Below are 23,326 nucleotides of genomic sequence, written 5' to 3' on the forward strand. Positions count from 1 at the left end.
GGACATCGTTTTTATATATAAAACCAACTTGATTTAAAGCCTACTGTTGCCCAATCCAGGGGCTAGCAAGGAAAGCTCTATTGCCTTGGCAAGGAGGGATCCAGCTGCCTAAAGAGATATCTACAGCCTTTTAGTCTTCAGAAGGGTAGCGATAACAGACTTGAAAGCATCAGCATTTCATATCTGGAAAAGTGGCTCTCTCTATTGTGTCAGGAGAATTTTACAGCTCCCTCTGAGTTTGGCATAGTATCTGAGGCCTGGGGTTCTCAGTGGAGGGACACTAAAATAGTGTCCCTCAAAGCTTTCAAAGCTCTGCTGTGCTTCCCTATCTGGTGCTTCTGTAACAGATGTGGCACACGCAGGCTCAGTGTGAGGGACTGAACAGCCCTCTCTGAAGACCTGCTGACAGCCCATGTAAGCAGGCAGCATCTGGTCGGAGCTGAAGGTGCTACTGAACTCTGCCTCAAACAATTTGGTATTTATTAAGGGGGGTGGGGGGAATAGGATTAGCCATTTGCATTATATGGGTGTGACAGGATATCCTTCCATGGGTGGCTGTGAAGCCCTTGGAGTCCCTGCAGCTCTCATTTTGTGGACAATCACTTTTAGTTATTCTCCTTGCCTTGATGTCTTTTATTTTCGTATGAGGAAGGCTGCTCCAGGGCTTCCCAAATTGCTCTCTCAGAGGACCACCAGGTACCCATGGTCATTGCCTTATGGGCTAATTTCATGGCTCCATTCCTTCCCTACACTGTGCCCCATGCCTTGCATCATTGAAGTTCTTTTCCACTTAGCTCCTCCTCTGGGGTTCCCAGACCTTCACTTGTCCCACACTCTCAGCCTTTCAGTAGGCTCCTGGACTCTCACTGGTCCCACATTTTCAGCCCCTCAATCTGGGCTCCAGACCCCTCTCTGGGCCCCTAGGAACCTCTTCCTCCTCCCTTTTAGTTCCTCCCCAAACCTACAGACTGCTTTAGGTATTACCCTCCACACTGACCTCCTGGAGCTGCAGCCATACTGCTGAGGTGGTGTTTTCTCAGCAGTGTCCAAGCTGTTACTACTGGCTCATCTCAAGGCCTGGGCTTATAGTCTCCTCCTGGGTCAGATGGCTGCAATCAGCCCAGGGGGCTGCTTCAACCCCAACCTACTACAGGTTTCCCTCGCTTTGTGCTGGTTCTGTATCTATGAATTCGCTTTTATGTGATTACCCTTTTTACACCCAAAATTCATTATATGTGAGGTAAATTCATTATATGTGAAGTAAGACTGTAGGGGAAAGGGGAGGGGGAAGGGGACGGCACAGCCCAGTGGCTGCAGGCAGGTGGCGTTGGCCACTCCCGGGGCTGCAGCAGGGAGTAAAGCAGAGGGAACTGTCGGGGGACAGCTCTTGTTGCTACATGCACCCCAGGAGGGCTGCACTGGGTTCTTTCCAGGGGGGTTGTGCTGTGCTGTTTTGGGGGGAGGGGTGCACCCTTCCCCCCACACCTTCCCTTGCCCCAGCCTTACTCCCTCCCTCCTTCCCCACCACAAGAACGTATCCCTATTTGTTACCTTATAAACTGGGTTCCCTTTATGCAAATTTAAGTTATGTGCAATTTTCCGGGAAAACATGTACAACATAAAGCAGGGGAAACCTGTACTCTTAAAGTGGAAGCTTCTGGCTACAATGGCATCTTCTTGTTCCTCCTCATGAAGGAAACATTTTAAATAGGTGCAAAACAAATAATTGATCAAACCCCAGCGAATGGGCTCTGCAGTTTGGCTCTTTAGCAGAGAGTGTGGGAATTGCTAAGACTGACACGTTTTCCTGGGTGAAACAACAGCACCAGTACCTGCACATCAAACCCCATGCTCATATCTCAGCTCATATCTCTATGGAAAGCATAGAGGGGCAGGAAACAAGAAAGAAGGAGAGAAAACCCAACTTCTATCCCTATTGCATGGGTATAAATTTGGAGCCTTGCCAAGGGGTCAGTGAAGCTGTTCAGGTGCTGTTCAGAGCAGAACCAAAGCACCACTGAGGAATGACTCTGTGTCCACTACAGGAGAGGGTGTCCCTTCAGGATAGCTCTTAGCGGTGTGTTTCTCCAAGAGAACTCTAGTAGCTTCAGGGCATCATCTGGTTGTAGCTGAGAGGAGAGTCAGGGTGAAATGAAGGAGGGTGGGGGTTGAGGGAAGTGGGAGGTGTCCATGATTTACAGCCCTCTGAAAGCCTGACTTCCAGGCTGTGTCTGGTTTCCTTGTTGTGTGTGAGTGCAAAAGCTAAGAATATGGCTGGGTTATGGCTCTGTTTTCTTGGAAACATTTAGCAACTTTCAGCAAGGGGCAACTTGTACCTTCAGCAGTACTGGGCTGTAGGTTGTGTCTGGGCTTAGGAAGGCCCTAAGCTATGGTGTGAGGTCTGGCAGAGGCCCAGGCTTAACACACAAATGTGGACAAGGAAAGCCTGGTGTTTTCCTTGCTTGCCCCATGTAATGCAATTGTCTCTGGCAATGTTCATCTGAGTTATCAAGAGTAGACTCCAGCATGTGGGACTGTCCTCTAGTGACTCATCAGCCAAACAGCTCAGTACTGGAAATGCTTCCTGACTAACAGTGCCCTGCATCTGGTACAGGAAGCTGGAGGTGCGTGCACTCCCAAAGTGAGCAAGAAAGGTTGAGGGATCATGAGACATAGATCTCCATAGCTTGTCCTCTCCTTGCATGAATGAACCGTAGCAGCTGATCCTCCTGATCTGCAGAGTGTCCCAGGGCATGCCAGGACTTTTGAAGGGATCTTTGTCTCCACCTTGGAGTCGACTCCCAGCCCATTAGTACAGCCTGGAGAGCACAAAGATGCACAAGAAGGGTTGAATGAATGTAGAGGTGAATTCCAAAGCCCCAGCCCAGGACAGAAGGGCCAGGGTGGGGCAAAGCAGTGTTCTGTATGGGCAATGTGTGTATAGGGAAGAGTACTGAACCTGGACATCAGCTCATAGACATAGCTTTGTCCAAAAGAGGCTTCCCCTCTGAGGAGTCCCTTAGCTTTGTGGCTACAGCAGGAAGCTAAACGCCCATTCACAGTCCCTTTGGGTAGTGATCGTGATCAGGGCACTGGAGCCTGTGCAGACATCAGGAGTGGAGGAGCCCAGACAGTGGAGCCCTGTTGTGTCTCCGGTAAGAAGCTGCCACTGCAGGTTGGGTTCAAACTGCACTGGTGAACCAGGACTATAAGTCTCTCCTGGGCTTCTCTCAATGCTGCTACCTGGCTGCCCCCTCACCTGTAAGTGGGGGGTCTATTAGCTCCATGTGCCTGCTCTGGGGATACAGAGACATTGCACTTAGCTCCCTGTCTCTCCTCTGGAGCATTTCTTTTCTTCTATGCATTTGCTGATTTCTGTGTCTCACTTCTTCCCTCTCTGTAGGTACTGGTGTCTTGCCTGGTACTGGTGCTGTTCCTGGAGTGGTGCCTGGTGTTGGGGGAGTGCCTGGTTTGCTGCCTAGCATAGGAGGTGTCCCAGGAGCTGTGGGGGTGCCAGGTGAATGTGCTTGACCCACTGGAGGGGCAAGCCTGGTGCTTTTTGTTCCCACTGGGTATGTGTTGTAAGGTTTCTGAGAATCCCCCACCTTGCTTTTTCCCCAGGAGCTGTTAGCCCAGCCGCAGCAGCAGCTGCCAAAGCAGCAGCCAAAGCAGCCAAGTATGGTAAGTTAGCAGCCTGCTTCCCACAGACCCCGCTCTGTGAGGTGACTGGGTAGCCATGAAACCTTGGTGCTCATGGAGAGACCCATTAAACACATGCCCTTACACTCAGGAGGCCCTGCAATAAGCCCTTTCCCAATTCCCCTCCTTCTCCTGCCCCTTCTCAAGGTAGCAGGAAAGCCAGCACTCACCTGACACTTGTGCATGAGGTAGGGAGCTCCAGACATTAGATTCGCTTTAGATGTGGATAATACCAATGCCAGTGAGTGAGATGGGCCCAGCTTTAGCTAGAGCCCAGGTTCCTTCAGGCCCTCTTAAGAGTCCTGTAAGCTTTGGGCAGTGGGAATACTGAGGACAAGTTTACATCTTGGTGCGAGTGAGTATTGTGATTCCCAGAGTTTCCTCTGGTTTAGGCTGAAGGGGTCTGTATTCTCCATACCTTAGAGAGGTGAGCATGTCTGAACCGTAGAGCCTGAATAATGTACAAAATGCCAAAGGTAAACTGCTGCCATCCTTCCCGTAGTGCTGGCCAGTGTAATGATCAGTGTTGGATCCATTGGCACAGGGTGGGACAAAGGCCATAGATTCAGGGATTTCAGAGCCTGAGGTGACCTGACTCCTGCACATTGTAACCCAGGTCATCACCTAAGAAATCCTGCCTGGAAGCCAGGAGCTTTACCTGAGGTAGAACAGAAATTTGAGGGAGACACCTATGTTTGGCGTAAAATCTGCAGGGGCTACAGAATCCCCAGATTGTTCCACCAAGTAATTAACTCCCTGGGGAAAAATCATACTTTTCTGCCAGATGGAACCTATCTTGCTTCAGTGTGAGGCCTTTCTGTGCCTTTGCTTCCTGGATCAGAGAACTACTGCTCCCATTAGATACTTACAGGCTGAGATCAACTCACTGCTGCACCTTCCCTAGGATAAACGAACCAGCCCCAACTCCTTCAGTTTTTCAGCCAGCTCTTCTGAGCTCCTTGCATTTGTATAAAGCCCTCTGTGAAGTGCGAGCACCAGGACTGGGCTTAGTGTCTGGCAACAGTCTCACCAGCTCCACATCCAAAAATACCACCATCTCACTGTTTCCACCCAGTTACCTGCTTCCACTCAGTTACCTGTTACCCTCCTAGCACAGACTTTATGCTTACCCTCTTAGCTAAAATGTTACCCCTGAAAGTCATATTCATTTGGCTTCTATTGTGATCCCAAATCCCTCCCAGAGTCAGTTTTCCAAACCACAGTCCCTCATTACATAACTGTAACCTACATTTCTGTTCCTAGATGCACAACCTTATTGTTAGTAGTATTAAAATGCATCATGTTCAAGAAAGTCCAGCTTCTTGTGCAATCCAGAACTGACCTAATTTGTGAAAAGATTATGACGTAGCATATTTGTCGGAGTCCAGCAGGAAAAGTAATCAGCAGGGAAACCAGCATGGATTTGTAGCAGGTAGATCATGCCTGACCAGTCTGGTTTCATTTTATGACAGGGTCACAAAATACTTAGATGCAGGAGTAGAGGTGGATGTCATTTTCATGTATTTTAGCAAGGCCTTTGATACGGCCAGCCTATCCTCATAAATAAATTAAGAGGCTGTGACATAGATGTTTACACGGTCTGGTGGGTGGCAAATTGGCTTAGCAGTTGCACCCAGACAGTGGTAGTAGATGAGTCGGTATCAACCTGGAAGGATATGGGTAGTCGGGTCCCGCAGGGTTCAGTCCTTGGACCTGTGCTCTTCAATATCTTCGTCAGTGATTTGAGTGGTGGTATGAAGTGTACTCTGTCCAAGTTTGCGAATAATACTAAATTGTGGGGTGAAGTGCACACTCCGGAGGGTAGGGAGCAATTGCAGGCAGACCTGGACAGGTTAGAAAAGTGGGCAATATACAATAGGATACAGTACCAAAAGCACAAGTGCAGAGTGCTGCATCTAGAGCACAAAAATATCCAGCACACCTACTGGCTGGGAAATGACCCTCTCAGCAGCACAGAAGTGGAAAGGGATCTTGGAGTCATAGTGGACTCCAAGATGAATATGAGTCATCAGTGTGACAAAATCATCAGCAAAGCTGACTGCATCATGTATCAGCAGATGCATGACAAATAGAACTAAGGAGGTGATACCAAGGAGATGCCAAGGAGGACCAAGGAGGACATTGGTCAGACTGCAGTTGGAGTACTGAGTCCAGTTTTGGGCACTGTACTTCAAGAAGGATGTTGATAGACTCGAGAGGGTCCAGAGGAGGGCCACTCATATGGTTAGGGGCTTACAGGACAAGCTCTATGAGGAGAGACTGGGGGACCTGAACCTCTTCAGCCTCCACAAGAGAAGGCTGAGTGGTGATCTTGTGGCCGCCTACAAATTCATTAGAGGGACACAGCAAGGGATCAGAGATGTTCTGTTTGCCAGGGTGCCTCTTAGGGTAACAAGGATCAATGGTCACAGACTGACAGAGAGCAGATTTAGGCTAAACATAAGGGAAAACTTCTTCACAGTGAGGGTGGCCAAAATTTGGAATGGGCTTCGAAGGGAGGCTCTCCCTTACCTTGGGGGTCTTTAAGAGAAGGCTCGATAGGCATCTGGCTGGGGTCATCTGACCCCAGCACTCTTTCCTGCCTAAGCAGGGGGTCAGATTCAATGATTTGTTGAGGTCCCTTCCAACCCTAGCATCTATGAATCTATTGTCGACTTATATCCAGCTTATACCCCGTGTCCTTTTCTGCAGAGCTGCTGCTTAGCCAGTCAGTCCCCATGCTGTAACAGTGCATGGGATTGTTCTGTCTTAAGTGCAGGACTTTGTACTTGTCCTTGCTGAACCTCATGAGATTTCTTTTGCCCAATCCTCCAATTTGTCTAGGTCACTCTGAATCTTAGCCCTATCCTCCAGTGTATCTATTACAGCCCCCAGCTTGGTGCAGTCTACAAACTTGCTTAGGATGCAGTCCATCACATTTACTATATCCATGCAGTTTTTTTCCCCAATTTAATATATATTTTCATAAAAAAAATGTTATCCAGTTAGTGAGGCAAGACTGATTTTCCATAAAACTATGATAATTTTGCAGTCATCCTTAATTATTTACTAATTGTTTTCACAGAAGCAACACCTATAGCTCAGAAATCTCTGCACATTCCAGCAGTTGTTGTTTAACAACACCCATAAATACTATTGGAACAGTGCTTTACAGTACCCATTGTCTCTTAGCTAAGGAGAATGAATTCCTATCCCACAGGACTGTCCCTCTGCAATGAGATGCAGTAGCAGTATGGTGTAAGATGAGGTCGCTCCACCTTCCTTCAGTGTGCCCTATCATGATAAGGGCAAAGAAAATCAGCTCGGTTCCTCCTCAGTATTTACAACCCTATGTTCTAATTACTGCATTTCAGCAACTGAAACCGGGCTTTCACCCCTCTAACTCTGCAGGAGCTGCTGGTATAGGAGGTGTCCCTGGTGTTGGCGGCATTCCTGGTGTTGGTGTTCCTGGTGCAATACCTGGTGTTGGAGTTGTCCCTGGTACAGTGCCTGGAGTTGCAGGTGTTCCAGGAGCTGGAGGTGAATTGACTTGCTGGGCTTAGCAGATGGGCATGAGGGCAGCATTCTCCTTGGAGTTGACCCTTTATTCTTTCTCTTGTTTGTCCAGTAGCAACAAGTCCAGCAGCAGCTGCGGCAGCCAAAGCAGCAGCCAAAGCAGCAGCCTATGGTGAGTTGGTACCTCCTTTTATATAGGTAGAAAGCCAAACCCTTCCCTAAGGCTATCTCCAATTGCAGAGGGGAGTCCTCTCTTCGGGCGCTGACTCTCTCAGTCCCATGGTCCAACTGGTTTAGATAGCCTATCACAGTAGGCTTCCTGACGTGGTGTGCAGGACTCAGCAGAGGGGAAGAATGCCTTGGTGGGCTTGGGGCAAACAGATATTCATCCCAGATCCCCCTTCCATTCTTTGATGCTGCCAAGAAGGCTCAGCTGCAGCCCAGCCAGAGCTGGGCAGAGAGTATGAGTACTTCACTGGCTTCACTGGTGCCCTGGTACTTGGCATGGCAGTGGCCTGGAAAGGGTGTGGGCCCCTACTCCAGCCAGACTCCTGCAGCAATCAGAAGTAACCCTGGGGAGGAGGCTGTGTGTTTGTGCAGGAGTGTCTGGGAACAAGGATCTCTAGCCCTGTCACTTGAAATTCCAGTGCCAACAAACCCATTGTAGCGCCAGAGTACAGAAGGTCATGGAAGAATGTCACTGCCTCCTGCTCTGATCTCTCTACTGAACTTCCCAACAGGGCCCGGAGGGCTACCAGGGGCTGGCATTGGCGGTGTTGGTGGCCTGGTGCCAGGTGGTGTCGGAGGTCTGGTGCCTGGTGTTGGAGGCATAGGCGGCATTGGAGGTAAAATGTGCTATCATTGGGATGCAGGCATTGCCATCTGTTCTAGGACTCTGGCTCCTGCAGTGACTTAGAATGGTTGCTGCAGGAGAAGGCAAAAGTCCCCACAGTGCCCAAGAGGCCTGGGTGGTAAGGAGGTCAAGGTTTGCCCCATTGTCTCTGTGTTTCACACTGGTATAGGCTTCTCCAGGATAGTCATTTTGCCCGATGGGAGAAACTGATAGGTCCCCTGGGAATGTGTCACAGATCCCTGGGTCTCCCCATATATGTTTCTATCCCCAGGTGTCGGAGGTCAGGCAGCTGCAGCTGCAGCTGCCAAAGCAGCTGCCAAGGCCGCCAAATATGGTGAGTTGGCTCCTCTTCGGATTAGCTCCAGTGTGACTCCGTGTGTGCATGGCACCATACCAAGATTCAGTTCTTGGCCAAAACTGATGCTTGAGGCTTTCAGGAGGTCGCACAAATTGCCCTCCACCCACCCTAGAAGAGTGTGGTCCCTCCACAGCAGGGATAAGGTAACTGGGCCAACTGGGGGCAGACCAGAAGCATTGGTACCTGCTGCGTAAAGCCTACTCAGCTACCCAGCTGGTGTCAGGGATGCTTTGGTGGGCCATGTACAAAGGGCAGGGTGTGTGACTCAGCACTCAGAAACTCTGCAGGGATCAATCTGCCCTGGGCCCATTATGGAAGCAGCTGGGAAGCTCCACTTCCCTGCAGTGAGGAACCGGCAAAGTCCCACAGTGATCCACAGGGGTTGTTCATTCACTGTCCATCCATTCACCCTATTCTACATCCATCTCCAAGTATGCCACTCCCTAGCCATCTGTCCCTCCTTCTCACATTCATCCCACTATATAGGGATATAGACACCTGCATAAACCAGCTCTTCTCCCAGAACCTTTCTGCACTGTGGGAGAGTCTCTCTCCACCACAACTCAGCCTGCTTCTACTATGGCAGATCCCCACTTCCTGCCTAGGTCACTCTAAGGCATGTGTCACTTCTCCCCTGCCTTCCTGGCCAGGCTTCATTTCACTCTTCATTCTTTCTGCAGGCATAGGTGGAGTGGGAGGCCTGGCACCTGGTGGTATTGGAGGTCTGGCACCTGGTGGTGTGGGGGCCTTGGCTCCAGGAGTTGGTGGAGTTGGAGGACTGGGGCCTGGTGGGATTGGTGGAGTTGGAGGTAAAATCACTTTATTCTGGTAGAGGACAATGTCTTAGGCTCCTCAGCACCATACAAGACAGCTGTCATGCTTAAGAGTACCTCTGATCCCTGATGGGTGTCTCTAAGCTCACCCTGTGGCACCTCCTGGCCTCCCTCAGGATAGAATCTCACCTGGGCCACCTGGGAGACAGTGATCATCGCTTGCTGGAATTCACCATCCAGCGTAAGGTGGCAAAGGGCTGCAGCAAGGCAACAGCCCTAGACTTTAGGGGGGCTGACTTCAACAAGCTAAGGAGGATCGTTGGGGAAGCGCTGAGGACCCAGAGGGGAAGGGAATCAGATGTCGAAGGTGAGTGGTTGCTCCTTAAGGAGACGATCCTCCATGCCCAAAGGGAGGTAATCCCAACAAGGGTCAAAGGGAGCAGGAGGGCACATAAACCCCCATGGCTCACTAAGAGCATCCGGGAATGTCTCCTTGATAAAAGGGAGGCATATACCCAATGGAGAGATGGGGTCATCACCAAGAAGGACTATGTTACAGTCGCCCGAGGATGTAGGGGGGCAGTCAGGAGGGCCAAGGCAGAGTTGGAGATAGGACTAGCTTCCCGGATTAAGGACAATAAGAAGTCCTTCTTCAAATACATAGGGGGTAAAAAGAGGGTCCCGGGTAATGTGGGGCCCCTGCAGGACACGATGGGCAACTTAGTCATCACGCCAGATGACAAAGCTAACATATTTAACGATTTCTTTGCCTCTGTCTTCCTAAGTAGGGACCAGTTCAGCCACCTCCCTGCTGGGCCCCCCTCGGGCCCCGAGAGAGACACGCCTGGGCCAGGGGTTAGCGAGGAGTTAGTTAGGGTACTTCTGGAGAGGCTGGACGTGTTCAAGTCCGCTGGTCCGGACGATCTTCACCCTAGGGTTCTACAGGAACTGGCCGAGGTCATTGCGGGACCCCTGGCGCGGCTCTATGAGCACTCGTGGTGCTCTGGCAAGGTGCCGGAGGACTGGAAGAGGGCCAATGTGGTCCCTATCTTCAAAAAGGGAAAAAAAGAGGACCTGGGAAATTACAGGCCAGTTAGTCTTACCTCAATCCCGGGTAAGCTCTTTGAAAAAATTATCCTGGCACACATCCAGGAGGGCCTTGCGGGGGAATGCATGCTTAGGGGCAACCAACATGGGTTCATCAGTGGCAGGTCTTGTCAGACCAACCTGGTGGCCTTTTACGATCAGGTCACCAAATCATTAGACGCAGGGGTTGCTGTGGATGTAGTCTTTTTGGACTTCCGGAAGGCTTTTGACACTGTCTCTCACCCTGTCCTCATCAAAAAGCTGGGAGACTGTGGTGTCGATGCCCACACGGTCAAATGGGTCGCCAACTGGTTGGAGGGCCCCACCCAGAGGGTGGTAGTGGATGGGTTCTTCTCGACCTGGAAGGACGTGGGCAGGGGGGTTCCGCAGGGCTCGGTCCTCGGGCCCGCACTGTTCAACATCTTCATCAGTGACTTGGATGACGGGGTAGAAAGCACCCTGTTCAAGTTTGCTGATGACACTAAGATGTGGGGGGATGTGGGTGCACTAGAAGGGTGCAATAGGCTACAAGCTGACCTTGACAGGTTGCAACGGTGGGCGGATGAGAATAGGATGGGGTTTAACACTGATAAGTGCAAGGTGTTGCACATGGGGAGGAAGAACCGGCACCACACTTACAGGTTGGGGAACTCCCCTCTTGCCAGCACGGAGGTGGAAAAGGATCTTGGAGTCGTCATTGACTCCACGATGAACATGGGCCGGCAGTGTGGGGAGGCAGTCAAGAAGGCCAACCGTACCCTGTCATGCATCCACAGATGCATCTCGAGCAGGTCCAGGGAGGTGATCCTCCCCCTCTATGCGGCACTGGTCAGGCCGCAGCTGGAGTACTGCGTCCAGTTCTGGGCGCCACACTTCAAGAGGGACGTGGACAATATGGAAAGAGTTCAGAGGAGGGCCACTCGTATGATCAGGGGCCAGCAGGGCAGGCCTTATGAGGAGAGGCTACGGGACCTGAACCTGTTTAGCCTCCACAAGAGAAGGTTAAGGGGGGACCTTGTGGCCTGCTACAAACTGGTCAGGGGGGATCAGCAGGTATTGGGGGAGTCCCTGTTCCCCCGTGCGCTGCCAGGAGTGACCAGGAATAACGGTCACAAACTGGCAGAGGGTAAGTTTAGATTAGATATTAGGAGGCGCTACTTCACAGTCAGGGCGGCTAGGGCCTGGAACCAGCTTCCAGGGGAAGTGGTGCAGGCTCCTAGCCTGGGGATTTTTAAAAGGAAGTTAGATGAGCACCTTGCCGGAGTCATCTGACCCCGGTGCTCTTTCCTGCCAAGGCAGGGGGTCGGACTAGATGATCTTCCTAGGTCCCTTCCGACTCTAGCTACTATGAAACTATGAAACTATTTCCCTCTCAGGATGGGTTTAGGTTATGATGCCTATCTCTGTCCAGCACCAAGACCAATTCAGCTTCTGTGACTGCAGTCGGGGGGGGGGGGGGGAGGGGCTGAACTGACTGCTCTCTCTGGACAGGCCTATGCCTCTGTTCATGGGGCAGTGGTGCAGGAACTAAAGCCACTCCCTCCCCCCACAAACCCAGCAGGAAAGACATACTGGTGGCACAGCTGTCCTGCACAGGCATCACCCAACTGCACAGAAAAAGATGCTGCAACCAATGGACAGAGAGCTCAAGGATCAGGGATGGAAGGCGTAGATCAGGGAGGGATGGGCCACCTCTATATGCAGCTGGAGAGGGAAGAGTAGGGACTCAGCAGGGACATAGGAAGCAGAGCAGCAGATGCAATGGGAGCCTCTCTTCCGGACTCCACTGAAGCCATTGTTAGAGGAATGGGAGTGGTATATTTGGGACAAGTCCTAGAGGCAAGCCAGACTACCTTCCTGGTGCATGGAGCCCCCTAACCCCACAAAAGACTGCAAGCATAGGCAAGGTGGGCACAGACAGGTCATGGGGGTGGACATGCTGGTGTCGCAGTAGCTCCCAAGAATTAGTGGCTCCCACAGATATTGCTGTGCTAGCGTGGCCCCATCAACCACAGAGCACCCATGTAGGGAGGGGGCTGGTGCTGTCTTGTTTCCTCTACCCTGTGCTGGGAGGGCACTCACCTACATACCACTTTTTCCTGGATAGTAGCCAACATCCTCTGGGCGAGGCCATGAGGTGTCTAGGCTGAGAGCAGTGAGGTCCAGTGTGGCACCAGTGGGCAGTTCCATGCCTGGCCCTTACAGTGCAGGGGGTGGAGGTTGCAAAATTCAGCTCGGGCTCCAATCCCCTGGATATGTGTCTCTGATCTGTGTCTTGCTCTCTATGTCTAGGACTTGGAGGTGTGGGAGCAGCAGCAGCAGCCAAAGCAGCTGCCAAAGCAGCCAAATATGGTGAGCTGGACACCCCACTGACCCTGACACTGCCAACTTTCTCTCCCCTCCAGCCCTTACCTCTCTGCTTTCCTCCTTTGCTTCAGCCCCCAGTGCTTACTGCTCCCTGACAACACATGACAGGGACACTGAACTCACCCTTTGTAAGGAAGCCCTGGGCTTTGTGACCTCTTCTTGCCCCAAAAGAGGACTCTCCAGCATCTGCTGATAGGGTAGTCCAGTCTGTGACCAGCAGGTGGCTCACACCAGCCACCTATGTTGGCTGCAGCCTCTTTGCAACTCCTGTCTCTGAGGCCAGTTCTGGGTGTCAGGGGTTAGCACAGAGCACCCTGCTGCTCTCAGTAGCACTGCTTTCCTGTGCACTTCTACTGCCATTCACTGCCATCTACTGCAGCACACAGTGAGCATAATGGATTGTGAAGGGCTACCAGTCTGGCCCCTTCTCTTCATGTTTCAGGCCTGAAGACACCCTGTTGCCCTGGTCAACATGAGTCCCATGTGAGCCCAGCAGTCACATGGTGGAGTGGACCCCCAGTCTCCTTTCCCCCCTCCCCTCCCAAATGCTTAGCTTGCCCTAACCCTGCACTCTCTCTATAGGGCCTGGTGGAATTGGGCCAGGGGCTGGTGGAGTGCCAGGCAGAGTGCCAGGTGTAGTGCCTGGGGCCGGCGGGCTGCCAGGAGTGACACCTGGGGCTGGTGCAGTACCAGGCCTCGTGCCTGGTGTGGGAGTGCCAGATGGTGGCATTTTACCTGGAGTGGGTAAGTGTTCCAGGTCTTACCTGCTCAGTTCTCTCTGCATGTGCACATAAAGTTTGTCCCACATGAGCAGTGCTGGGTGTGGAGAGAAAGGGTGTCCTGGAGCAGGGAGAAACAGAGCATCTCCTGAGGAAGGGCTAGCCATGGGAGCTGTGGGACCTTGGCATGGCCAGGACTGGCGTCCCCTATTATAGGCATAGCTGACTCAGAGAAGGAAGGATGGGAAGCTTCCTCATATGCCATCTTCACCCTGGAGCGAGGCAGGGAGATCTGGAGTGCAGGGCACTGTGTGGGCACCTGGCCCTAACTGCAGTATTCTTGCTGCCTTTCAGGGATTCCCCAGGTTGGGGTGCAACCAGGTGCCAAACTTCCCAAATATGGTACGTATCACTGCCTAGCACCTACCTCCCCCTCTCCCTTTGCTGTGGTCTGTCCTACTTATGATGGATGGGTGGAGTAGTGATCCCTGATTTTCAGCTCAGGCAGCCCCATTCCAGAGCCAGCCAGAATAATGTCTGTCCAGCATACAGTGTCTTCAGCCCAGTCACCTCCACATATCCTGCAAGTCATTTTTCCAGAAGGACAGAGTAACTCCCAGTTGGGCTAGCTTTGAGACTCTGCCACTTGCCTGAACTGTACCTCTCTGTCCTGGGGACCTAGAGGATCTAAGGTGTAAGCTGCCTTCAGACTCCAACAGCTTCAGGCGTCTGGTTCTGCCCTCCCACAGGGGCCTGGGCAGATGGAACTGGCAGCTTCATTGCATCCAAGCAACAATGCCACCAGCTTGGAGGCAGGGGAGGTGGGCCTGGAGAAGACATGGGCTTACTCTGTAGCCAGCACCCCAGCCCAGACCACCCAGCCATCCCTTTTTGCTTTCCTCTTTTGAGAGTAAACAGAGCCCTGATGCTCCTGTACTGCTCCAGACAGGACTAGCTGAACAGCTTTGCAGAGCTGGCTGGTTGCATCATAGTTGGTCACACTGTCCACTCATAGCTTTTTGGTGTCACCCAGTGCCTATTTTGTTTTCCTTTTAACAGCATTTTTCAACTGCCTTCTGCACACTACATTTTAAAATATTCCCTTGTTTCTTCTTCAGAATATAGATCCTCTGTGTGCGTGTGCATGCACATACACATGCATGAGTGTATGTAGGTATGAGTATGCATGCACATGGGTCATAAGTGTGTATGCATGTGTGAACATGTATGTGTCTATATGTGCTGGGGGTCCCACCTGAGTGCATGTGTATGTACAGCCCACTACAAATGTCTTTTTGGTTACAGTCTTGTCAAACAGATTTAATATGTTTGACTCTTTCTTGTAAGTCAGGGGCAAGATCCTAAGGAGAGTGTACCATCAATAATGCAGGGCTGTTGAGCCAAGCCATGATACTAGGTGCAGAGCCTCTGACCCAGGAAATACTGTTCCTGATGCCTTCCTGGGAAACATGACTGGCATAACCATTTGTTTTCTGACTAACAGGTGTCCCTGTGGCAGGAAGTGTGGGTCCTGGTGGCCCCCTAGGCAAGCAACTGTTTGTGGTGTTGTGTCCCCTGGGCCACTTAGTCTTGAGACTTGCCTCTGCCCAAACAGGGTATGTGTGGGGGGCAGAGAGAGGCACCACTACAGGACCTATCACATGCCCCCCTAAGTGCAGTGCCTTGCCTTGGCCAAGATGTGTTAGGAAGGCTGAGGATTACAGTGCCACAAAGTGGGATGCTGGCACAGCAGGAAGGAGTTGGTATACCAGTGTCAGGCCTGAACAAGGCACAGAACTGGCCCTGGGCTGTCTGTTAAGGTCTCAGGCTCTCTGTCCTGAGCACCCCCCATGGACAGCTCTGGGAATCAGCTGGCAGTGCATGTCCTCAGCAAGGACAGACAGCCATCTTATCCCTCTACATCTCTCCCTGGGTGCAGCAGTAGATGTGGGACCTGGGGAGTGAAGGCAGGAGGGGCTGTCAGGACAGAACTGGGTACTGTGGGGGCTGATCTGTACCAGGTCTGGCTTTTCCTAGAGCAGCAAGTCCTGCTGTGGTGTGTCTTAGGCAACCAGTCTTTCCTCTGGCATGGGATCCACTCTTCTGGAAGTGTACCAAGCAGAACCCTGCTGCACCCCCCCAGAGGCCAGTCCCTGCCCCAGTCATGGCCTGAGCACTAGCAACCCCTGCCCCTTCCCACTTGATAGCACCTTTCCTGCTCAGCCATCTGCAGGCCAGAAACTCTTACCATCTTATATTCTCTCATCCCCAGGTGGCTTTGGTGCTGCTGGCCTTGGCGCTGGTGGACTTGGCGTTGGCGGCCTTGGTGTTGGTGGCCTTGGTGTTGGTGGCCTTGGTGCTGGTGAGTGATATTTGTCAGTACTGATCTGATGCCAATACTGCCCTGGGGCTGGCAGCATCTGGGGGCAGGGAGTGGGACAGGGCAAGGCAGGGCAGGCATGTGGAGGGCCAGCAGGGGGCGCTTCTGTGCCAAGCCACCCACCTCACTACACCCAACCACCTACCAGGCTCCAAGGGTCACCCTGGGGCACCTGGTGTCCAGCCAACTCCCTTCCTGGACACACCCACGAGCCTGGGGTCACCTCTGCCACTATTCAGGAGTCTCAGTCTGTCTGCAACCCTGGGCCCCCTGGGATACATAGGCCTTATAGACTTTGAGGGTGCTCAACCCACTGCAAGAACTTGGGGTGTATCCCTTGGCATGGAGCACAAATAGTGGTCTCCCTTAGTCAGCTGGGCCAAGGGGACATAAAGGCATGCCCCTCTCCCTCTCCCAACCAGTTCACCATGCTTAGAATAATGGAAAATTTTATTGGTTACAGGGAGTAGGTTTGGGGTATGGTACAGGATAGAGAGGTATCACAGAATAACTTTAGAGCAAACAGTGTGGCTAGGTAGCAATTGATTACACAACTGCTGTACTGTGAGCTATATATACAGGGTCTTCATAAAGTCCTTATGCACTTTCAAACTTTAATAACTTAGGTTGTAGGTAGAAACAATCTGTAAACAACATTTAAAAGCAAATTTATTAAAGCTTTAGGACAACTAGAGTACACAATGCTAGACATCATAAATAATAACGCATTTATTCTTAAATAAGATGGAGCTCCGTGCCACTATTCTCTGAATGTATGACAGTTCCTAAACGACGTTTTCCCAGAGAAGAGGATAGGCAGACGTGGACCAATTGCTTGGCCACCTCGTTCACCTGACCTGTCACCATTGGACTTCTTTGTATGGGGACATGTTAAAAAGTGTAGTTTACTTGTCAAAACCATGTCCTTTTTTGGAACTTAGGGCTAGGATCATCAATGCAATTAGTGCAGTAGCTCATCAGCAACTGGGAAACATTTTCAAGGAGTTGAAAGATCTGACCGAGCATTTTATCATGATGGATGGTGGCTGTGTTGAAGTCTAGCATTGTGTACTCTAGTTGTCCTAAAACTTTAATAAATTTGCTTTTAAATGCTGTTTACAGATTGTTTCTATCATACCTACAACCTAAGTTATTAAAGTTTAAAAGTGCACTAAAAGGACTTTATGAGGACCCTGTATAGATAGATCTAAAGTAGCTTACTCACAAGTATCATCCAGAGGCTGGTTGCTTTCCTTTGGAGGCAGAGAGTTTTTTGTGTTCAGTTTCAAGAGAGGGAGAGGGCTGCAGTGCTCAGCTGCTCTTCCTCTCTCCACAGGAGCCTGAGGGCTCCAGCATGGAAGCTGTCTCCCTGCTTTCCAGCATGGCTCTCTCCAGCATGGTTCTGCCAAAAATGGCTCTCCTCTCTGAAGCCTAGAAGAGCCCCAACCTGGGTGCTCCTTTCCTGCTTTTCAGAAAGATGGCTTTGCCCCTTCCAGGCAGAAGGGACCCTATATACCCCTGTCGTGACCTCATCACTAAGTTCCCACCAGAAGCAGCCCCGTTGGCTGATACCTGGTGCTTTTAAGTGACCTCACCCTCCAGGTGAGGAAGCTAGTCACGTGACTTGCAGGGAGGGTGGGGGGACGGGAGACAAAGGGAGCGTCTAGCTCAGGTTACATGGGCAGAGCTAGTTGCTGAGCAGCTGGAGTGATAGACATGTAAGAAAGCAATAGTAAGGAAAAACCTATTAGAAGGGTCTGGGGAAATGGTGGGAAGGCGTTCTGCCACAAGGCCTGTCAGGAGTGACACAGGGGCCTCTCATTTACTCACCTCTCCTCCCTTCCTCGCTCTCTCGCAGGAGGCATCCCAGCAGGGGCTGCTGCTGGTCTGAAGGCTCTTAAAGCAGGTGAGGCTCAGGTGCCAGATGTCAGACTTGATGTGCCTGGCCAGAGTCATGTGATGAAGGGCTCAAGAAATATGCTACAGGCCGGGTTGCCACCCTCCGGCAGAGACAGGGTGGGCTCAGAGGCCAGTGGAAGACTTCCCTGCAGAAACACTCTCCAGGGCTTTGGCTTAGCTTGTGTTACCTGACTCAAGCAGAGGGGTTCCTTGCCCTTACTGGATGTACCTTTTCCCTTGGCCCTTGTGGAAGCTATTCCTGCCCTGCTCACCATCTGCCCTGTGCCAGGCAGAGCCAGCTCCCATTATGCCTCCTCCCTGACTCAGGGGTGATGGCTCTCCTGCTCTCCCTCCTCTCCCCAGCATCTTCCATGGCTGCCTCTGCAGACAGGCCCACTGTGTCTATGGCCCTGCAGCCTCTCCCTGCATTCTGCTCTATATTGAGCAGATTCTTTTTGGTATTGGGTGGTGGAACCAGAGCGTGCTCCATCCACTCCATGCATTGACCTGGTATTGCTGTTTCCAGGACCGGTGGAAAAAAAAAAAAAAATCTTCCTCATGCTGTCTTCCGGTACTGGGGCAGGAATGGGCCTGTGGAGGAGTTAGCTCAGATCTCTGCATTGCTCCAGGGCAGCTGGGGTGGGCGTGGGAAGGGACTCACCCCCCAGCCAAGGTGCTAGGTGTGGCCACTGGGAAGTGACAGCTTTTCCCCTGCAGGTGTTGGCTTCCGTGGCTTTGGAGTTCCAGGGGGAGCTGGCAGAGGACTCAATGGGCTAGGAACTGGTGAGTGAAGTTGGTGCCATGAGCAACCTCATTTCAAACACAAGGGGAAGTTCTGCCCCTTTCCATGAAAGCTGCTGCCCCCAACCCCTCCCCTGTGAAGGGGGGTAGCTCTCCCTGAGCCCCTTTGATCCCACACAGGAGGGCATCCCTCCTGTCTCCTCAGTTCCTGTGCAAGGAGGGCACTGTCCCAGAACCTGGGGTGTTTGGTTATGTGAACTGTCCTTGCTGGAGAAGCCTGCCAGACCAGGTGGCAGATGGTTGGACTGGCTGGCTCTCCCATTCTCAGACTCAGAGCAGTGAGTCCCCCTGATGCTGTCCTATGAGCTTCCATCAGGGCAGCTCCTGGTACCACAGGGTGCCCCTTCTGCCCAGGAGCTCTGAGCCACAGCATGGGCTGCTGCAGGCTTCCCCCCAGTGCTGCCTGTTGCTGGCCAGGCACTATTAGCATTTGCTTCATGCTGAAGGTGTGACTGTTCTGTGACACAGGGCTGCTGTACACAGGAGTCGGTGCTAAAGCTCCCAAAACAGGTAACAATCCTATTGAGAACACCTGGCCCCAGGCTCTGCAATGAAGGGGTGCTGCAGAGAGTGGGGCAAGAGCTCTGCCTGTGAGGACAGGATTGGAGCAGAGGTGCCAGCTGTAGGGGAAGCTGTTACCTGTGCCAGTCCCAGACATTCTGAGCAGGGGCACTGTGTGGAGCAGGGTGGGGACACTGGCTTTTGGGAAAGTCCTGGCCTCTCCTGGCTGTGGAGTATTTCTGCTGTGGTGGGCAGATTACTTTCATTATAAGCTGGTGAACAGAACTGTTTCTTTTGCAGGTTTCGGTGCTGGAGGCTTACAGCCAGGTGAGGGGCACAGGGGTGAAGTCCAGTATCCTGGGTACTGTAGGGCCAGGAAATATGTCCCCTGCCTATATGCAGCTCTGTGTGGATCCCAACTCTCAGCCCCTAAGATTTTGTGCTGGGTTGTGCAAGCCTTTGATGAGCTGGGCTAATGTATGAGCTATCAGAAGGAGCCAGCTTAGCCAGGCAGGCTCCCCACATATGGCTTCCTAGTCCCATCTGATTGCCTAGAGTTTTCTGCCCATGAGTTACACTTCCTGGCCTCCCAGTCCTGCAGGGTGGCTCAGGTACTCACAGCCATTACTGCTCTGATGGGGCAGAACCTTAGTCAGGCAAGGATGGCACCCTTGGGCCCTGAGGGCTCTTCTTCACGCCAAACCCCAGCAGCGGGGCCTCAGACTTTTTCCGTACAGGAGACCTATGTGCCCAATTGAGTGCCTTGGCAGAGGCCTGACACTCACAGGAGGGTCCCTAGTGAACTAAGCAGCCAGGGGTCCAGGATAAGCCATGCCAGGTGTTCTCCCAGACTTTACTTACTGTTGTTCTGTTCTAGGGGCTGTATTTCCTGGCTTTGGTCTGTCTCCCATTTACCCAGGTATTTTAGGAAAAACAATTTCTATCTCCTGGCAGCGATCTTGTCCTAGAGGCCAGCCCCCCACCCCCATTCCATATCCTCTGTGATCCTCTTACCCACTAAGAAGGAGGCACAGCGTAGACACAGGACCATCCCTGTTTATAAGAAGATACTTCTGCTGGCTGGCATCTGGCCTGTCTTGGACTTCAGGGCCCAGGACCCCTGTGTCCAAGGAGGTTCAGACTGAGTGGCTGGTATGGCTAAAGCCTTCAAGTGGGATGTCCTCAGAACTGCTTCCCAAGAGATGCTAAGGCCACAGCTAAGCTCAGCACACCAAAGCCTAGGGTCGGGGTGAAACAGTGGCAGTACTGATACTAAGGACTCTTTGCTTTGCTTTCAGGTGGGGTTGGTGGCCAGCTGGGTTATGGAGGTAAGTGTCAGGACTAGCCTGAGGAGACTGGGGTCAGGGGCATCTGGTCACTTCTTGTCTCTAGCAGAGCTAGGGCTCTTGTCCCTTTCTGAAGTCAGGGTGCGTTGTCCTTGACCTGCATCCTGGTAGTACTTCCAGCAAGCCAGCTTATCTTGGCATGGCATTTGGGAAGGTAGACCAGGGCTAGCTTCCCCCTTCACCCCAATGCCCTGAGAAGGGCAACCCTTTGAAGCTACATAACCTGTCCTCCCTTGCTGAGTGCCTGCTGGGCTGGCAGTGCAAGCATCCCTGCACCTGTAGCTTGCAGGTAGTTGCCCCAGGAGAGGGCCTTGATTAAGCCCATGACACCCAGCACCATGTTGTTGCTCCTGGATTTAACTGGGGAGTCACTTGCTAGTAGCTTTGGGACCTGGGGCCCCAGGATTGACAGGGCATGTCTACACTTCACTGTATGGTAATGTTGCTATGGTGCTGTGCTTCAGTCCTTCCTTTTAGAAGGACTAAAGTATGGCACAGTACAGGAGGTTACTGCACTGTGCACACAGCACAGTTAGATTTTGCCATTATGTCACTGCTGTGGTGCACTATACTGGGGGAGCTTCCTCCTCAGGGAGTCTCATACTGATGTTGTATGTCTCTGTCTCTCCATAGGAAAACCCCCAAAGCCTTATGGTGGGGCACTTGGTGCTCTGGGCTACAGAGGTAAGTGTCACTGCTTGGTCAGACCACAGCTCCCTTGCCCCCAGCACCTGTACCCAGCCTGGGCCACGATGACTTGAGGCTCTTCCCATGGCAAGAATCCACACACTGGAACAAGATGGGGGAGCAAGTAAGGGAGGCTCCAGAAGGAGAAATCCATGGCATTCCTTAGCCAAAGCCACTCCAGTGGTAAATGGCTCAGCCACTCACTGCTATGGCTGAGTCCTGGGATGGGAGGCAGGGCTGGTCCTAGCCACGGGCCTGGGGGCAAACAACTTGGAAAGTGTCTTGATTCAGAAATACCTTCTCCCTCTGGTGCCAGGGACTGATCTTGACCACTCCCTGTCTCCATGTCCTCCTTGGGCTCCCAGGCAGTCGCATATGCTTTGTTTGCAGCATGGTTCCAATCAACCCGATAGACCTCTAAGTAGGTTGCTTTAAAATAGCAATAGGTGGGTCACATTGGCGCAAGCCCAGCCTGGATGCTGGTGCCATCAGCAGGCAGCAAGGCTCCCGATGGATCCCCAGCTTACCACCAGGTGGCAGTAATTGCACACAGCTTGTGCCTGTGTCCCCAGGAGTGCTTGTAGCTCCAGGACTTGCTTGGCCTCTGGGCACTGCGGGCTGATGCTCTGTCCTTTCTCCCCTGCCAGGTGTAGCTGGCTGCCAAGGGAAGTACTGTGGCAGGAAGCGGAAGTAATCACACCAGACTGCATACCATTAACCTCATGAACTTTGGTGCTACTGCATGGTGTAGGATGTAAACCTTGAGGAAAGCAGAGATCCCCCTCCCCTCCCTTCCCCCTGAGCCCCTGCTCCTTCCTCTGGGCCACTGTGCCCAGACACACCCTGGGAGGGAGCTCGAGAACCACTGACATCCCCTGGCATTTGCCCTAAGCCTGAGCAGCTTGTGCAGCAGAAGCAGGGCGCATTCATCCCTGGGGCTCCTCTCTCCCCAGCAGGAAGCATGGAATAAACTGAGGGGAGTGTTGTTCCCCACTGGTGCTATAGCTCCTTGCAGGGAGAGTCCAGGCAGACCCACTGGCCAGGAATGGGTGACAAAACCACCCCTGAGGAGGGAAGCCCCAGCTCTTTGGGGAGTGCCAAGCCTCAGGGGAAGTCTGGCTGGCTTCAGAGGGCAGTGAGGGGCTGGGCTCTCAACCTACTGCCACAGCAGGAGGCAATGCCCAGAGTCAGCAGCCCAAAGACCATCTTCTCTGAAGACTCTGCCCAGTTGGCATTGCTGCCATGTGCCGGGCCTAGTGGCTTCTCCCTCTGTTTTGGACACAGCTGTGAGGAAGTTCACTTAGAAACTAGCTAGCCTTGGGTATAATCTCCACCCTCACAACAGTCAGCCCCACCACCCTCCTGGGCCCATAGTCCTAGGGTCTTAGGGTCCTCTTGGGTCTTAGGCTTGCGCTACAGCATAGGGTTGGTGGTTCCTTGGAGGAGGGAAGGGGAATTCCTCTTGCTCAGAAATTCACAATAACATTGACCGCAGAGGATCATGGGTGGGTTAAATTTTCCCAGAGTTCTTTGCGGTGGTGCCATCTGATGCCATGGCCCTTCCCCTGGTGCTGGAGGAGGTGGCCCCCCCACCAGCATGTGGGGAAGAGCTGGAGCTATCAGCAGAGCCAAGTCATGAACACTGACGGGATTCGCTTTAATCTACCCGCCCCTGAGGCCCAGGGGACTGGTGTGCACTGGCCCAGCTCTTGCCTTGCCCATGCCAGAACTTCCCCTCAGCAGTACTGTATGGACAGTCTGTGCCAGAGCAGTGCCCCCACCCCCACTGCATTTCCTATGGGCTCACTGTGCCCACTGTTCTCCTGTTGTTCTGGATGCCTGTGTGTTACTGAGAGCTGTGGGCCAGGAAACATTCTCACCTCTTCATGTTACTCACTTTGATATAACTTGGATGGGACACTTTATAAAGAGGGAAAGTAACTGCTTCCAAACAGATTAATAAACAATGACTTTTTAAAGGAATTCTGTCTCCCACCTTCTTTGCCACAGCCCTGGACCCTTTTCTTCCCCAGAACCAGGGGTCAGTAGTGCTAACCCTGCCAGGACTCGCTTCAACAGCCCTGCCACCAGAACTGAATCCCTCTGCCTTCTGCTACAGGCCTCTTGGCCACAGAATATGCCTGTCCCTTTGGGGCTACATCTCACTGTCTTTGTGAATTAAGGGAGCACTGTGGTAGGACCTCATCTGGTGCTGACAAGGCAGTGCTATGGGGCAGTTCATAGCCCTGGAACCTGAAGTGGCTTAACTAGGCCCTACTGTGGGGTCTGAGCTGTGTGTGTGTGACCATGCACAGCTCCAGACAATTTACCTGCCACAGTG

General features: G+C 52.3%; 1 protein-coding gene across 6 annotated transcripts in view; it reads left to right on the forward strand.

Moving 5' to 3' along the window:
* Positions 1–22,969, forward strand: part of ELN (elastin) — a 65,338-nt gene extending 42,369 nt beyond the window's left edge. The window contains exons 16-34 of one of the 6 annotated variants that reach the window (XM_090025727.1): positions 3,404–3,517; positions 3,622–3,681; positions 7,111–7,239; positions 7,331–7,387; positions 7,956–8,060; positions 8,340–8,402; positions 9,107–9,235; positions 12,578–12,637; positions 13,235–13,396; positions 13,726–13,773; positions 15,644–15,733; positions 17,610–17,657; positions 18,368–18,433; positions 18,920–18,961; positions 19,253–19,279; positions 19,830–19,871; positions 20,251–20,280; positions 20,932–20,982; positions 21,633–22,969. In XM_090025727.1, coding sequence (XP_089881853.1) covers positions 3,404–3,517; positions 3,622–3,681; positions 7,111–7,239; positions 7,331–7,387; positions 7,956–8,060; positions 8,340–8,402; positions 9,107–9,235; positions 12,578–12,637; positions 13,235–13,396; positions 13,726–13,773; positions 15,644–15,733; positions 17,610–17,657; positions 18,368–18,433; positions 18,920–18,961; positions 19,253–19,279; positions 19,830–19,871; positions 20,251–20,280; positions 20,932–20,982; positions 21,633–21,679 — 1,370 coding nt within the window. In that variant the 3' untranslated portion in view covers positions 21,680–22,969. Of the gene's footprint in view, positions 1–3,403; positions 3,518–3,621; positions 3,682–7,110; positions 7,240–7,327; positions 7,388–7,955; positions 8,061–8,339; positions 8,403–9,106; positions 9,236–12,577; positions 12,638–13,234; positions 13,397–13,725; positions 13,774–15,643; positions 15,734–17,609; positions 17,658–18,367; positions 18,434–18,919; positions 18,962–19,252; positions 19,280–19,829; positions 19,872–20,250; positions 20,281–20,931; positions 20,983–21,632 lie in introns of all 6 variants that reach the window. The other 5 variants (XM_090025726.1, XM_090025729.1, XM_090025728.1 and 2 more) reach the window with 5 other exon arrangements.
* Positions 22,970–23,326: the final 357 nt, after the last annotated feature.

This window comes from Crocodylus siamensis, chromosome 13 (genome assembly GCF_052110815.1).
Source record: "Crocodylus siamensis isolate JL-2025a chromosome 13, ASM5211081v1, whole genome shotgun sequence".
In the NCBI taxonomy this organism is placed as follows: domain Eukaryota; kingdom Metazoa; phylum Chordata; order Crocodylia; family Crocodylidae; genus Crocodylus; species Crocodylus siamensis.